Below are 13,887 nucleotides of genomic sequence, written 5' to 3'. Positions count from 1 at the left end.
GTGCTTACAAATTAGTCAGTAAAAAATGAATTCACCGTATGGAAAATACAGGCAGATTATAACAGGTTATGATATTTAAAAAGCCAATGTAGCTATTTGTTTTACAAAAATAAACTCAATACAAAGAGATCTAATTTCCTATAGAGCAAATTGACAAAGATAAATGAGAATAAAGACACACATGGGCTGTCCACCATCCATAGCTGCAGAAGCTGTCACACAATGTTGGTGACAGTAGAAATTTGCATGGTCTTCCTGGAGAAAAGTTGCACAAAATACATCATGACCATTACAAAGATGGGTACCATTTAGATCAGCAACCCCACTTCTCGAAATCCATCTTAAATAATTAAGGTATCTTCTAGGGTTTTTCTTCAAAGATGTTCACATAATTCATCAAAGTTTTAAGCCGTGTAAACCTGGAAACAGTACAAACAACTCTTAAAATAATAAGTAGATTGAGTAAATTTTGTTATTTTCATATGATAAAATACTAGCAGTCATTAACTAAGTTTTAATATATAAGATAAAATGAAAAGCGTTCATCCTTTCCTTCTGAGTAAAAGAATTATAAAATAGTGTTTTATGGGGCACCTGGGTGGCTCCATTGGTTACGTTCCGATTTCAGCTCAGGTCATGATCTAAAGGTTAGTGAGTTTGAGCCCCGCATCAGGCTCTGTGCTGACAGCTCAGAGCCTGGAGCCTGCTTCGGATTCTTTGTGTCTGTCTGTCTCTCTCTCTCTCTCAAAAAAAATATTAAATTTTTTTAAAAAAACATAGTGTTTTATATTACCCCATTGTAAAATAAGAAAAGTATTCTTCATCAAACCATGTCTAGCAGGGCATATGTTAAGAAAAAAATAAGAGTAGGTAAGAGTGGAGGTAACTTTCCTTAATTTGGGGATTCTGTGTTTAGATACTAATTTTCCTATGGCTAGTTTATATATCACTTGTATAATGAAAGTTATACAAGTAATAAGATTGCAGAAATAAACACCTCCCAGTAGTGAATCTGACTTCTGTGTGTGTGGGCGTTTATGATGGAAGCTAAGTTCGTTCCTCTAGAAGGCACTGCTGGTGAACCCTCACTCGCCCAGCGGGCAGCATCATGACTGGAGTGCAGTGCCCACCGCAGCCCTCCAGATGCCCCTGTATCAAGCTGCTGGCCGTTGGGTGAACCAGCGACCTGAGGGTATACGGGAGTGAGGCAGCCTCTGTGTAAGAGCACAAGTGCTTGAGCAATGTCCCAGATTCCACTTTCATGCCAAATATTTTCCTTTCCAAACGAACAATCAAATAATCTTTGTTTTCACAGTGTAGATCATGTAACATCTTACAGTTTTCTCATGACACTTTATTTCGTCAGTTTGAGAGATGGCATGATTTACAAGGAAACACAAGCTCCAATCCCAGAACTGCCGTGACGTGTAGAACTCACCTGAGTCTCAGTTCCATCGTCTAGAAAACAGTGATAAGCCGGATTACCATGAATGTTAAATGAGATGCCCTTTAAATATTTAGTTCGATGTCAGGTACATAATCCCTCAATAAGTGCTCACTAGTATTTTATTCATTTTTGTAATGGATAATCACAGTAATGCAGCGAGGCAAACAGGAAAGTGTCCTCGTTGTAGAGATAGGGAAAACGGGCTCAGAAAAATTGCTCAGAACAAAAATGGGAGCTGGTGTCTTAACGATCATAATATCTGAGAATTGAATCCACTGTTTTCCAAAAGCTGTGTTAGAAATTGGAAGTAGAAAAAAATCACCGTATGGGCATAGTAAGAAATAAATGCCAATTTCCAGATTTTTGTGTGCACGCTGGACTGGAAAATGTCATCCAACAACGGGTTTCTTCTGTCCCACAAACACAGACAGTATGAGAGGTTTGTTACAACTGGAAAGGGATAAAAAAAAGAAGGACTGTTTGAAATTTGCAATTCATAATATTAAGGCATGGCCAAGTAATGAGTCCGTGGCACCATTCCAAAGGAAACAGAAAAGGCTGCAACATAGCAATTCTGGCCAAGAAATTCAGAAATTCAGCCATAAGGAAAGGCAATTAGGGCTCCCCCTCTGCCCCAGCCACATCCTTAAAGCTTCACAAAATGCATTAACCTATGTGTTTTCATGTGTCTTTTCTCTTTTAGAAAGCAGAGATTGCTATCGCCCCTCTGACAATCACTTTGGTCCGAGAGGAGGTCATTGACTTCTCTAAGCCCTTCATGAGTTTGGGCATATCTATCATGATCAAAAAGCCTCAGAAATCCAAACCAGGAGTGTTTTCCTTCTTGGATCCTCTGGCCTATGAGATTTGGATGTGCATAGTCTTTGCCTACATTGGTGTCAGCGTGGTCTTATTCCTAGTTAGCAGGTTCAGTCCGTACGAGTGGCACACAGAAGAGCCGGAGGATGGAAAGGAAGGACCCAGCGACCAGCCTCCCAATGAGTTTGGCATCTTTAACAGCCTCTGGTTTTCCCTGGGTGCCTTCATGCAGCAAGGATGTGACATTTCACCCAGGTGAGTCTGAAAACCTCAGTTCTTCACCGATTCCCCAGTAATCCTTCGTGTCGTGCAGAACATCTCTATCCAGGTTCTTGTCCTGGAAGCAGAGCTTTACTTGAAACATACAAAAAAACTTGCAGTTCCCAAATTAATCTAAGTATATTCACGGCCAATTTCTCCAACTTAGCGCCAAATGTGGAAACCTCATAAAGATGAAATTTCCCGATGGAAAAGTAACATGCTACCCGTGAGAACCCTCAAAAAGCACTGCGGTATTAATATTTCCTTCACTGGTTTGACAGATGGAGACAAAAATCTCAACTGTAAGAACAGGAATTCATTTCCATTTTGTCTCCTTTTCAAAATTAAATTTCTTTGTGACTATGGCTGTTCACTTTTTTTTTTTAATTAATTTCGAACTTGATTTATATCCCATGCACCTTACAGGAGATTTCTGCCACATAGTTACTGAAAACCTGAGTCAGGATAGTGGGTAGCAGGTATACATTGTTCTATCTAACAATACAAGCTGTGGGCAGAGTTCAGCTATGTGCTGTGTTAGTTTAATAGAGATGTTTTTCAATATCTCTGGATTCATGCCTCACTTCCTTTGGATGCCACTAAGACATTTTCAGTTATGTTTGCCAAAAATGCAGCTAATCTCCCGTTACAAGAAAAATACCAAATTTCTCCTGTAGGAAAAAAAAAAAAACAGCAGAAAGTCGGAGAAGCTAAGAATTGAATTTAAATAGTGACTTATATCATCATCGCAAATATACAGATTTTTTTTTTAAGAAATGTATGCTTTCTCAAAAGGAGACATTTTAGCCACAAGTCACTTGATGTTCCTTAAGACCCAGGAAAACTATAAATGTGTTTAAATTCCACTGACATATGCACCTGAGTCAATAACTCTGAATTAATGAAATGAAAAGAAAGCAAAGTAAATCAAGTAATGGTTTTGAAAACCAGGATGAAGCAAATGCCAAATTAAAACCAACAAGTGCGACTAATATAATACTGATAAAAAAGGGAGAATTTTCAGGCTAGAAATGTCATGGAAAATATGAAAATTTGTTTCTTACTTTGCAAAATTGTTTAAAAACAATTTGTCCCAGGAATTTTAAATAGTTTGATGGTCCCACTGAGTGATATCAATTATGAAAATGACCTGGATTTTTAATTCATTCCATCGTCGCTTTTCCTCTGCATCCACATCACCCACACATCTCTGATAACAGGGAAAGGATGAGGAGAGAACTTTTTTTCTGGAAGGTTGGCATCGGTTTTTAATGCCGTCCTGCTGTCCCTTGACAGGTCACACGCTCAGGTCTCATGTTGGCAGTGGCAGAGGGAACATTTTTACACCGGAAAGTGAAGATGCGTTAGGACATAGCCCATCCTCCACTCAGATCAGTAACGCTCACAAATGAAATTATCAGAAAGGAAATCTCAAACTAACAAAACAGCCCTCTCGACTGCAGTCCCTCTGAGACCAGTCTGAGGCATCATCTGGCCCAGCCAATGGCAGGTGCCACTTTGGCACATGCCCCACCCACCCTGGCTGGGCTCTGACTGAAGGTAATCACAGGTTCTGTCATAAGGGTATTGATCAGATTGTGTCAAATCTAAGACCTCTCCCAGTGTTAAGACGTATTGCTATTTTAGGTACCACGGAGAGAGAAATAATGCTGCCCATTAAAGCACATGACTGTGTTTAATTTCCTGGCCTGTAGGCTGCATCCTAATTCCAGAGATGCTAAAATGTAAAGGGAGGAGAGTATCACTGGATTTAAGTGAGTGTTCCTTTTCTGTACCTGAAGGAAATGCATTAAGTCCCATGTTTCTGCTGACTAAACAGTAAAAAGGAAACGTTTTCCATCTTGCCAGTGGCATTTCTAAGTTCACTATGCCATGAAGGGCATCAGATTGTACTGAAGGCTAGAATCATTCTTGAGTAGACAGAAAACGAAACAATATTTGCGGTTGTTGCTTTCAATGTACATTGGGAATCGATGGTATTTCTTTTATTTCTCTATGTTGGTTAGAGAAAGGAAAATGTGCATTATCTTCTCCATGTTCAGATCCCTCTCAGGTCGGATTGTTGGAGGTGTCTGGTGGTTCTTCACGCTCATCATTATATCATCTTATACCGCTAACCTCGCTGCTTTCCTGACGGTAGAGCGAATGGTCTCCCCCATAGAAAGTGCGGAAGACCTGGCCAAACAAACAGAAATTGCCTATGGAACATTGGATTCAGGGTCAACAAAAGAATTCTTCAGAGTAAGTTAAGGGAAAAACCAACGGTGAAATGTTCGTAATTTTGAAGCTCAGGCCATTTTTGCCAACAATCGTTTTATGGGCTCTAGCTATGGTAGGTTTTACACACACAGTAGGAACTGCTACATTTAATGCCAATACTGCTACTTGGATTTTACAATCACTTTAATTTGCAAAATCTAATTGATTTATTCCATGACAAGAAAGACTCAAGGAAAAGTGACAACAAAAAGGTAATTAAAACAACTTTATAATGTAACTTATCCAAAGGATTCCAGTGTTGGTAATGCTTTGATGATACTGCATCTGGGAAGATTGAATTTATGTATGTTTTGGGGTTAAGAGCGTAAAAATGAACGTAAGATTTGTTTGTTTTTTTAAGAATAAATTTAACGTGCTACATTTGAAACCCTTAACTGCAGGTTATACTCCCTTCTATGAGGTATATATAGTCTATAATCTATTCTGTAACAGTGGATTTCAAAGCAATATGTTTGCTTCCTCACAAGATAATGGTAAGAGAACTGTTACATTCTGGACACCTTTGTAGGGCTTTGTTTGTGCTGACTTTTCTGCTTTGTGGATAAAATTGTTCACACTGCTAGAAATTTACATATGGCTATGATCCCTTTTGTTTTCCCTCAGGATGGCAGGTATTTGGGGGTTTTTGTTTCTGTCTTTCAGTTGTTTGTTCCATTAGGAGGATGAATTTTTGATCGGTGAAACTCTTTTACTCTGCTTCTACTTAATCCAGAGATACGTACTTGGTAATGTCTGGTCAGAGATAAGGATTCATTTTGTGATTTCAGAACCAAATCATTAAAAGGTAGTCAGAGTGACATTTTCTCAAGTATTTACCAAAGTAATAATGAGGACATTTTATGTGTAATTTCATTTGGTTAGTGACAGATACTTAGTAATTCAGAAGACAAGACAGATTTCCCTATTTTTTAAGGTTTTGTGTAAAAATAACGATCGCCCTTTAAAGGAAGTTCACGCTTACGTGTATAGGACATGAAAGTTTGCATTGTCATTTTAAATGTATATGTTTATCATTTTCCCACTCAGCCTGAAAATTAAAAACAACAAAATGCCCTAATCCTTAAGCTGGCCTTAAGTTTCATGTGCTTGGAGTTCAGTAAGAGATTTCTCTTTTTGTACAAAGATCTGATTGTGTTATCCTTATAAACTACAGATGTTTACATAATACTAAATTAAGAACAAACCACACAAAAATTCTGCCAGACGCATCACTGGGCATTGTTTAAAAAAGAAACCAGGCAAAAAAAAAAAAAAAGAGGTTAGAGTGGGAGAGAGCCAAAGCATAAGAGACTCTTAAAAACTGAGAACAAACTGAGGGTTGATGGGGGTGGGGGAGAGAGGAAAGTGTGTGATGGGCATTGAGGAGGGCACCTGTTGGGATGAGCACTGGGTGTTGTATGGAAACCAATTTGACAATAAATTTCATATATTGAAAAAAAAAAAAAAAAAGAAAGAAACCAGGCTGTGAACAGTGTCTTCATCAACAATTTGGAGCATTGCCAATAGATATAATGAAAAATTTATGGTAATGAGAAAGTATTTGCAGATTTTTCTAGAACTATAAATAATAGTCATAGCAATAGATTTTATTAACAGTATTCTATGGATACATTTAACTAAGCAAATTTTTAAAATTTACTGAGTACATCCCAGTCTTTAAAAGTTACTGATAGAAACATACTGCTCTAACACATCTTAGCATAATTTCAGTACCTTGCCGGAAATCTCTAAGTTTGTAACTGCTTCCGTCCAAAAGTAAGTAGGTAAAATTCAGTGACTGTGCCCAGAAACCATTACATGTATGCATCAAAATAGAATACAAGTTTGTGCTATCACTTGCATTTTACTGGAAAAAGGTGACTGATTTTCATGGAAATCAGGCAAATATTTGCAGGTTCATAATCCTGCCTTGAGTGTTAAAGGAAGAAAGGTCATGTTGATTCCCTGAAAAAAAATTTCATAAATAACTCCCTGTAAAGCTCTCAAGCATCAAGCACCCTGAAAACGTTTATTTTTAATCTTTATGGAATTTTTTTAAAGTGTCCCAAATTCTAAAAACTGGTGAGGTAGATAAGAGAGTATGTTGATAAGAAATACAGGACTAAGGGAAGCTGTTTGCTGGATTTACAGAGCCTTTCACACAGGCTGTGCAATCACTGTGCCCCGTTTCCTTTCTTTCCCACCCCACTTCAGTTTCAAAATGGAAAGATTTTCTTAGAAGTGTAGGTATTTTTTGTTGCCTGAACCCTAATGGGACAAGAAAGCCCATTCCCTGACCGCACACTTTCAGGAATGCATAAACTCGGGTTCTCTGATAAAAATGGAATTCATTTCCTACCCTGTGCTCTCCCTCCTCTCCCACGGATGATGACCTGGTTTAAATAAACCATTTTGTCTGACGGGTTGAGGAAACAGAATGTGAAGGGTATTTTTGCCCTTGTCGAAAATGTTTCCTCGCGGGAACACAGCAATGGTACATCTCTCAGACCCACTGAACTGCCTTGGGCAGTGACCTGTACTCAGGGCTTCAAAAAATGTTGCAGTTAAAATCAACTGGAGAAAGAATTAGGCCATGGGGGAAAATTACATCTGAATTCACCTGTTGCCTTGGGCGTGCCTCATTGTGAAGCTTGGTATGTTTCGTGTTCTGTGCTCCCAGTTCAGCATACACATAGAGGCGTTTAAAGAGAGTTCCTATTTGTCACTTACCGACAGCCTTCTCTGTAGGTACTGAGACATTATTATACACCTGATTTGCACATGCTGCTTTTTTATTTGAACGCAGATTTTACACTGTGGCTGTTTCAGCCATCGGGGAAACCACGAATGCGTAAATGGGGTGGATTACTCTCTCAGGGGTTATAAGATTATCAAATCTTGTGAACATCAGCCATGCTGCATAAGCGACTAGAAGCGGGAAATAATTCACCTGACCACAATGTACATATGAAGTATAATGCGTGACATGTGTACATATTTTCTCTTAAAAAACAGGAATGGCAGAATACTTCATTTTTGAGAAATTAAAAGCACAGCATAGTTTTAAAACTCCAAGAATGATTTCAAGTAATAAAATAGTGCTTTAAGTAAGTAAGCCTCCTATTCATGGAGTTTCACAATAAACAAATAAATCTGAGATTATTTTTCTAAGCTCAAAGAATGACTTTTGTATTATCTTTGCTTCTTACCTTGAGCCTAGTCACTCCCCAAACCTAATCTTTAAGAAGATGTGACAGTTGAAGATTTTAGGGACTTAAAATCCCATTATCACTGCATTCATGAGTTTGCTGGGTCTGCAGAAATTTCCCTTTTAACCTGTCTCATCAAATGTATAAAGGTTTGCTTACCCTCACTCCTTAGCAGACACCTCTTGTGGTCACAGATAAGGCACAGGGATGTTATTTCCGTCTTTCCCTTCTTGAATGTTCCCCCCCCCCCGCCACCCCCTTCACCACGTGAACATGATCTTATCTATGCCACGCACCTTTCACTCTGAATCAGAATTCCTAAACATTCACAGAGTGACAGTGTAATTTTTTTTTCCCCCAAAAGAGTTGCTTTCATTATTTGTCTAATTTCCCACCGGGCTGCTGTACCTTTACAATTTCTGTTATACATAAGGCCTGCTAAGTTTGGCACAACTACATATGGATTCCTCTTTCTTCTGGATTTTAAAGGAATTAATTTACCTTCCTTTGCACTTAAGGTATATGTAATTCAATGTATTTAAACAAATGCCGCAGTAATTTTCCTCACATGAATATTGTACAAATGGACTTCTAAAAAACATCAGTGGCCTAAAGATACTTTATTCTTTTAAAAAGGAACCATTTGTTTTACTATTTCATTGCACTCTGTAATTGTCTTCCTCATTGTCAAGCCCTGGAAATACTCTTTTTCCACTCTGCTGTGTTAGTTTTGTTTAGCGGTTCTGATCCCTTCGAGTAAGATGCCAGACGTTGACTGGAAAACTGCCAAGTAACCACCCAAACTCTCATGTTCTTAAAAAATTTTAGAACACTTTTCAATGAAAACGATACCCAGGTTTTATTTCTTATGTTTTCAACGTAGTATCCATGAAGTATAAATGTATGTGGACCTCTGCACCTTTTTCGGTGACACTCACAAGTCGACGTGTTTTCTAGGGCGATTATACGCCTAAAACATGTCATTTGCCAACATTTCTTTCAGTTGAAATTATCAGAATGAATGCTTAAGGACTTCTGTATCCGGTGATCCAGACAGTTTAGGATTTTCAGACATCAGAACTCATAAAATGGAAGAGTTAGTTGTCTGGAAGACAGGTCTGTTGTTGAAGACAGATGAAGGGGGCCAAGCAGCATGGCCTCCTTAGTGGATCCCGAGGTTGAGGGTTCTGAGTCCAGATCCGCCCCTGTCCTGGAGCCACAGAGAATATTTGCTATTTCATTTAGTGTCGGCATGCACTTTCCTCATGTGTGGATTTCTATAGGCACAAGTAACCCAATGTTACCTGAACCACACACACCCCCCACAAGCTCTATGCCACTGAGATATGTTTAAGTGTTAATAACGTAAACACACTCCATCGGATAATACAGGATATCCCTTCTCCATCTCGATATTTATCACCATTTGACTACACATTGGCATAAAGTATCTGTTTTTTATAGTGTTCCAGTATGCACATCTCTTAACTGTTACATAGGATACTGAGTAGTCAATTCCCATCTTCTGAAACCAAAATGTTGAATCCAACTTTTATCAACATCTTTCTCTGTCGACCTGAATCATTTGATTTTTGCCCCAAAAACGTGTCTTCTTAAGTTTGCTCTTCAGGATATTTGTTGATAATTGAGAATCTGTCATTTATCGGATTCTATATTCTGATAACAAAAGAAGGTCAATGTACAATGAATATAGATGGTACTCAGGATTTGCTCTCATGCTTAGACTTAAGTCTGAATGAAGTCTCCATTAATTTTTATTTGGATCCAGATACAAAAGGTCAACACCTTGTTAGTGGGCAAACACTCGTACCAGAAAACTCTGAGCATCATTGTGTTATCAAACATCAAACACGAGGCAGGCTTTTCTGACTCATTAAATATATCCCTCCGGGACATTTGAGTTCATCTGGAAATATTTTTCCATTTGAAATGTCTGTATGGATACAAGATCTAATATGAATGCAGATACCAGCACAAGGATCTAGATAAATTAAGTAGTGGGAGTAACTTAGATGGAGCCCAAATGGACAAAAATAAATTTCTTGGCTGAAGTCAGGGTAGTAGAAAGACTAACTCTCTAAAATATTTAATAGGAAAACAGGAATCACTTTCTTTATTTTTCAGGTTTTCTAACTTTTTACTTGAAAATAATTTTTTTATTTTTTATTTTTGGAAGTGTAGTTGACATACAATGTTACAGTAGTTTCAGGTATGCATCACTCAGTGCTCATCATGACAACTGCACTTGACATCTGTCACCATACGTTACTGGACAGTTACTATATTCCCTACAGTGTACTTTGCATCTCCATGACGTTTCTAACTTGAAGTGTGTACCTGCAGAGAGAGAAGGAATCACTTCTAAGTTTGATGTATGTGCTACTTGGAGATTTTATTAGAAAAAGTCTAAAAACATTGGGTGGACCTAGAGTTTGACCCTTGCGCTGTGGTCATTTGGTTTGTGAACCACCACTACGCCCAGTCTTCCTGTGCCCCTCTGCCACTGACTTGGTCCGGACCGCTCTTCCTACTCGACTTAGAATGCTTCACGTGTACAACTCTGAAGCACGAGAGAAGACAAAAATGGCACAGCATAGTAACACTGCTCATTTGCTACAACTCAAGTGCCGGATTAAAAGGAGTTTTACAGAGCTGACCTCAAGTCTAATCTGGCCCTTTTCCGGTTTACCATGAATGTGACAGAACTCTCGTTATGGCATTCTACATTTAAAAATAAAAATAATAGTACTTTGCTCTTTATTTTTTTTTTTAATGTTTATTTATTTTTGGGACAGAGAGAGACAGAGCATGAACGGGGGAGGGTCAGAGAGAAGGATACACAGAATTCGAAACAGGCTCCGGGCTCTGAGCTGTCAGCACAGAGCCTGACGCGGGGCTCGAACTCACAAACTGTGAGATCATGACCTGAGTTCAAGTTGGCTGCTGAACCGACTGAGCCACTCAGGCGCCTTTTATTAATGTATAACTTTTATTAATGTTTATTATTTTTGAGACCGAGACAGAGACACGAGTGGTGGGGACAGGCAGAGAGAGAGGGAGACACAGAATCTGAAGCAGGCTCCAGGCTCCGAGCTGTCAGCACAGAGCCCGACGCAGGGCTCGAACTCACGGACCGTGAGATCATGCCCTGAGCCGAGGTCGGACGCTTAACCGACCGAGCCGCCCAGGTGCCCCAGTACTTTGCTCTCTAAGCGCTTGAGGAGGGTAATTGTTTATGACCGGCAGGCCCGCTCCTCCAGGTATGGCTTCTACATGTCTGCCATTTCAGTGATTTCCTAAAATAGTTGGAACAGGCAGTTTCCTCGCTGGAGGGCAAAATGCTAGCGAGGCGAGACTGGACTGACGGGACAAGGGAAAAAAAGGTACTTAACAAGGCTTTCTCCGTATGTGGGTTCGGTCGATATTAACATGTTGTTCCTTTCTTTCCTGTACTTAATTTTATTTAATTTCCTCCAGAGATCAAAAATAGCAGTGTACGAAAAGATGTGGACCTACATGCGATCGGCAGAGCCGTCCGTGTTCACCAGGACTACAGCTGAGGGAGTGGCTCGTGTGCGCAAATCCAAGGGCAAATTTGCGTTCCTCCTGGAGTCCACTATGAACGAATACATTGAGCAGCGAAAGCCGTGTGACACGATGAAAGTGGGAGGAAATCTGGATTCGAAAGGCTATGGAGTGGCAACGCCCAAGGGTTCCTCATTAAGGTGGGTGGGATAGTATAACAATAGAACATGTGTTGTTATAGTATTCCACCTTCCCTGATGTCCCCGACAGACGTGTTTGGTTTTGTGTGTGAACGTGGCATGTCCGTCCGTTTTCTTTTCCTCCATTTCATACGTTTTGATCAACAGTCAGGTAATTTTTTTTTTTTTTTTAATTTTGGAACAATTAATCACAGTTGACATGTATACCTTTTAAGGCCATATAAAAACCAAACTGGTTGAACACTAGCTGCTTCCAGTGGGCCGAAAACGTGGGTAGCCGCACTTCTGTGTCTCATCAACTTTGTCTGGTCACTAAAATCTGCGCTCTCATTTTGTCAGTTAACAATTCTACATTTTCTCATTATTTTTCCGAACTCTTCCTGCCCTCTAGTTTCTGAGTAAGAGGAAACCAACCTTTTCCTAACAAACCACTTTTTTTTTTTCTTTTCCATTTCAGTGTTTCGTTTATCACGGCATCATTATATTTCAGATCCCCGTGAGGTTGTATGGGTGCTAACTCTGTAACCGCATCTGTTTATAGATGCAATCGCTATCGGCCAGAAAGCTGGGCTCTGACTCTATGGTGCTTACTCCAGTCACACTCTCGCCCATTGCAAAGGGAGTGTGGCCTAAGTAAGATCCGTAAAATCAGACCTGATGACAGTGTAGAATTGCTCACACAGAGACCCCTGCAGTGTGGGTCATGAGCAAAGCATCACACATGTGGATTAATACCATAATCATTATGGTATTAATCCACATGTGTTAAAGATGAGACTTTCATTCTGAAGGAAATGTTGGTAAAACCTGCCCTTTTTACCCTTTTGGTCCTGGACATAGAGGATTCACATGTTTATGCCCAGGAGGCAGAATTTCCTCTTTTCCTTAAGCAATTAAAGGCTGCTGTTGAATCGCTGGGGCTAGAGCAAAGCCGGAGTCAGAAATGACAACTGACAAATTACTCTGGTCTCAGTGCTTGCTGCTTAGGAGAGATTCGTACAAAGCACAGATTCAAGAAGAAGTCAGAATCTTTGCTAAAGGACTTAACCACGAACCTGGTGTTGAAAAATGATGTCTCTGGTAAGCCCTTGAAACATGAAAATAATGAGACCTGAGCCCAGTAGGAATGAAAACAATATAAAAATTACATGATTGTTTTCATTGGTTTGACAAGGGAACTGCAGCGTGCTTTGGATGTGTGTCTTGGGGCGGGGGGGGGGGGGGGGAGGGGGGGGGACGGTAACACAGATAGGGGAAACAAATACTAGTCCCGGGAAGGTTGTATTAAACCAGTATCTTGTGTTTGCAAGCAACACCGTGATAACTAGTGAGGACTTTCATGGTATGTCCAAAGGGACAGTTCTCAAAGGAGAGAGAACAGAAATTAGCCAGTCGAGTCCAGTTTGGGCATGGACTCTGGCCACTGTGAAGTCAGGCTCATTTGAACATCCCTCCCGCCCACATGACACTGGAGAAATGTTTAGGGAGAAAGCCAAATAAATTACCCATGATCAGACTCTCCCCCCAAATATTTCAACCACTCAGAAACCTAAACTGGCTTCAGGGTATTCGGTCTTGGAGGGTGTATTTTGCATGATGCGGTGTAAAAATTTGTGATGGCAGGGAAGCCACATAGCAAAGAAATCTCTCCTGACAGAAGTACTAGCTCTCAAAGCACTAACATAAGTAACGTAAGAGAAATAGACGGGGAGACGGCAGCCGTGGTTGATACATACGTCAGTGTTCAGACCACTGATCACATTCACCGGATGTCGCTTTTTCTTAATTAATTCTCTGTGGGTGTAGCTTCCTTGTCCTCTGTCTTGTGTCTGCTGATAAAGTCAAGTTCCAAGGACTGCATTTGGCCCTCAGATACGGGTGCGCCTGACTCCCATTGATGGCAAGAGAGAGACCCCCCTTAAATGTGCCACTTTGTCAAATCCACACTACGGGGATTGTGTGGGGACGAGCTCAAGGCCTTCGTCTGTCTGGAACTGTATAATCATCAGCTATTGGCTTCCCCCGCCTTTTCCTGTCCTTCCCTGGATCTTGTTAATGAGTCAATTGTTAGACCCCACTTCCTGGATGGAGAGTTTCTTTATGCACTTTGTTTTATCCGTGCCAC

General features: G+C 40.1%; 1 protein-coding gene across 9 annotated transcripts in view; it reads left to right on the top strand.

Moving 5' to 3' along the window:
- The window catches only part of GRIA4 (glutamate ionotropic receptor AMPA type subunit 4), a 403,247-nt gene that overhangs the window by 351,354 nt on the left and 38,006 nt on the right, over positions 1 to 13,887 (top strand). For all 9 annotated transcript variants that reach the window (XM_078432679.2, XM_078432681.2, XM_078432680.2 and 6 more), the window contains 3 exons: positions 2,151 to 2,521; positions 4,591 to 4,789; positions 11,515 to 11,762. In XM_078432679.2, the coding sequence (XP_078288805.1) occupies positions 2,151 to 2,521; positions 4,591 to 4,789; positions 11,515 to 11,762 (818 nt within the window). The remainder of the gene's footprint in view (positions 1 to 2,150; positions 2,522 to 4,590; positions 4,790 to 11,514; positions 11,763 to 13,887) is intronic.

Source organism: Panthera onca, chromosome D1, assembly GCF_046562875.1.
Source record: "Panthera onca isolate mPanOnc1 chromosome D1, mPanOnc1 haplotype 2, whole genome shotgun sequence".
Lineage (NCBI taxonomy): Eukaryota > Metazoa > Chordata > Mammalia > Carnivora > Felidae > Panthera > Panthera onca.
Note: the sequence above shows the minus strand (reverse complement) of the source record. Positions and strands in the feature narration are given on the sequence as shown.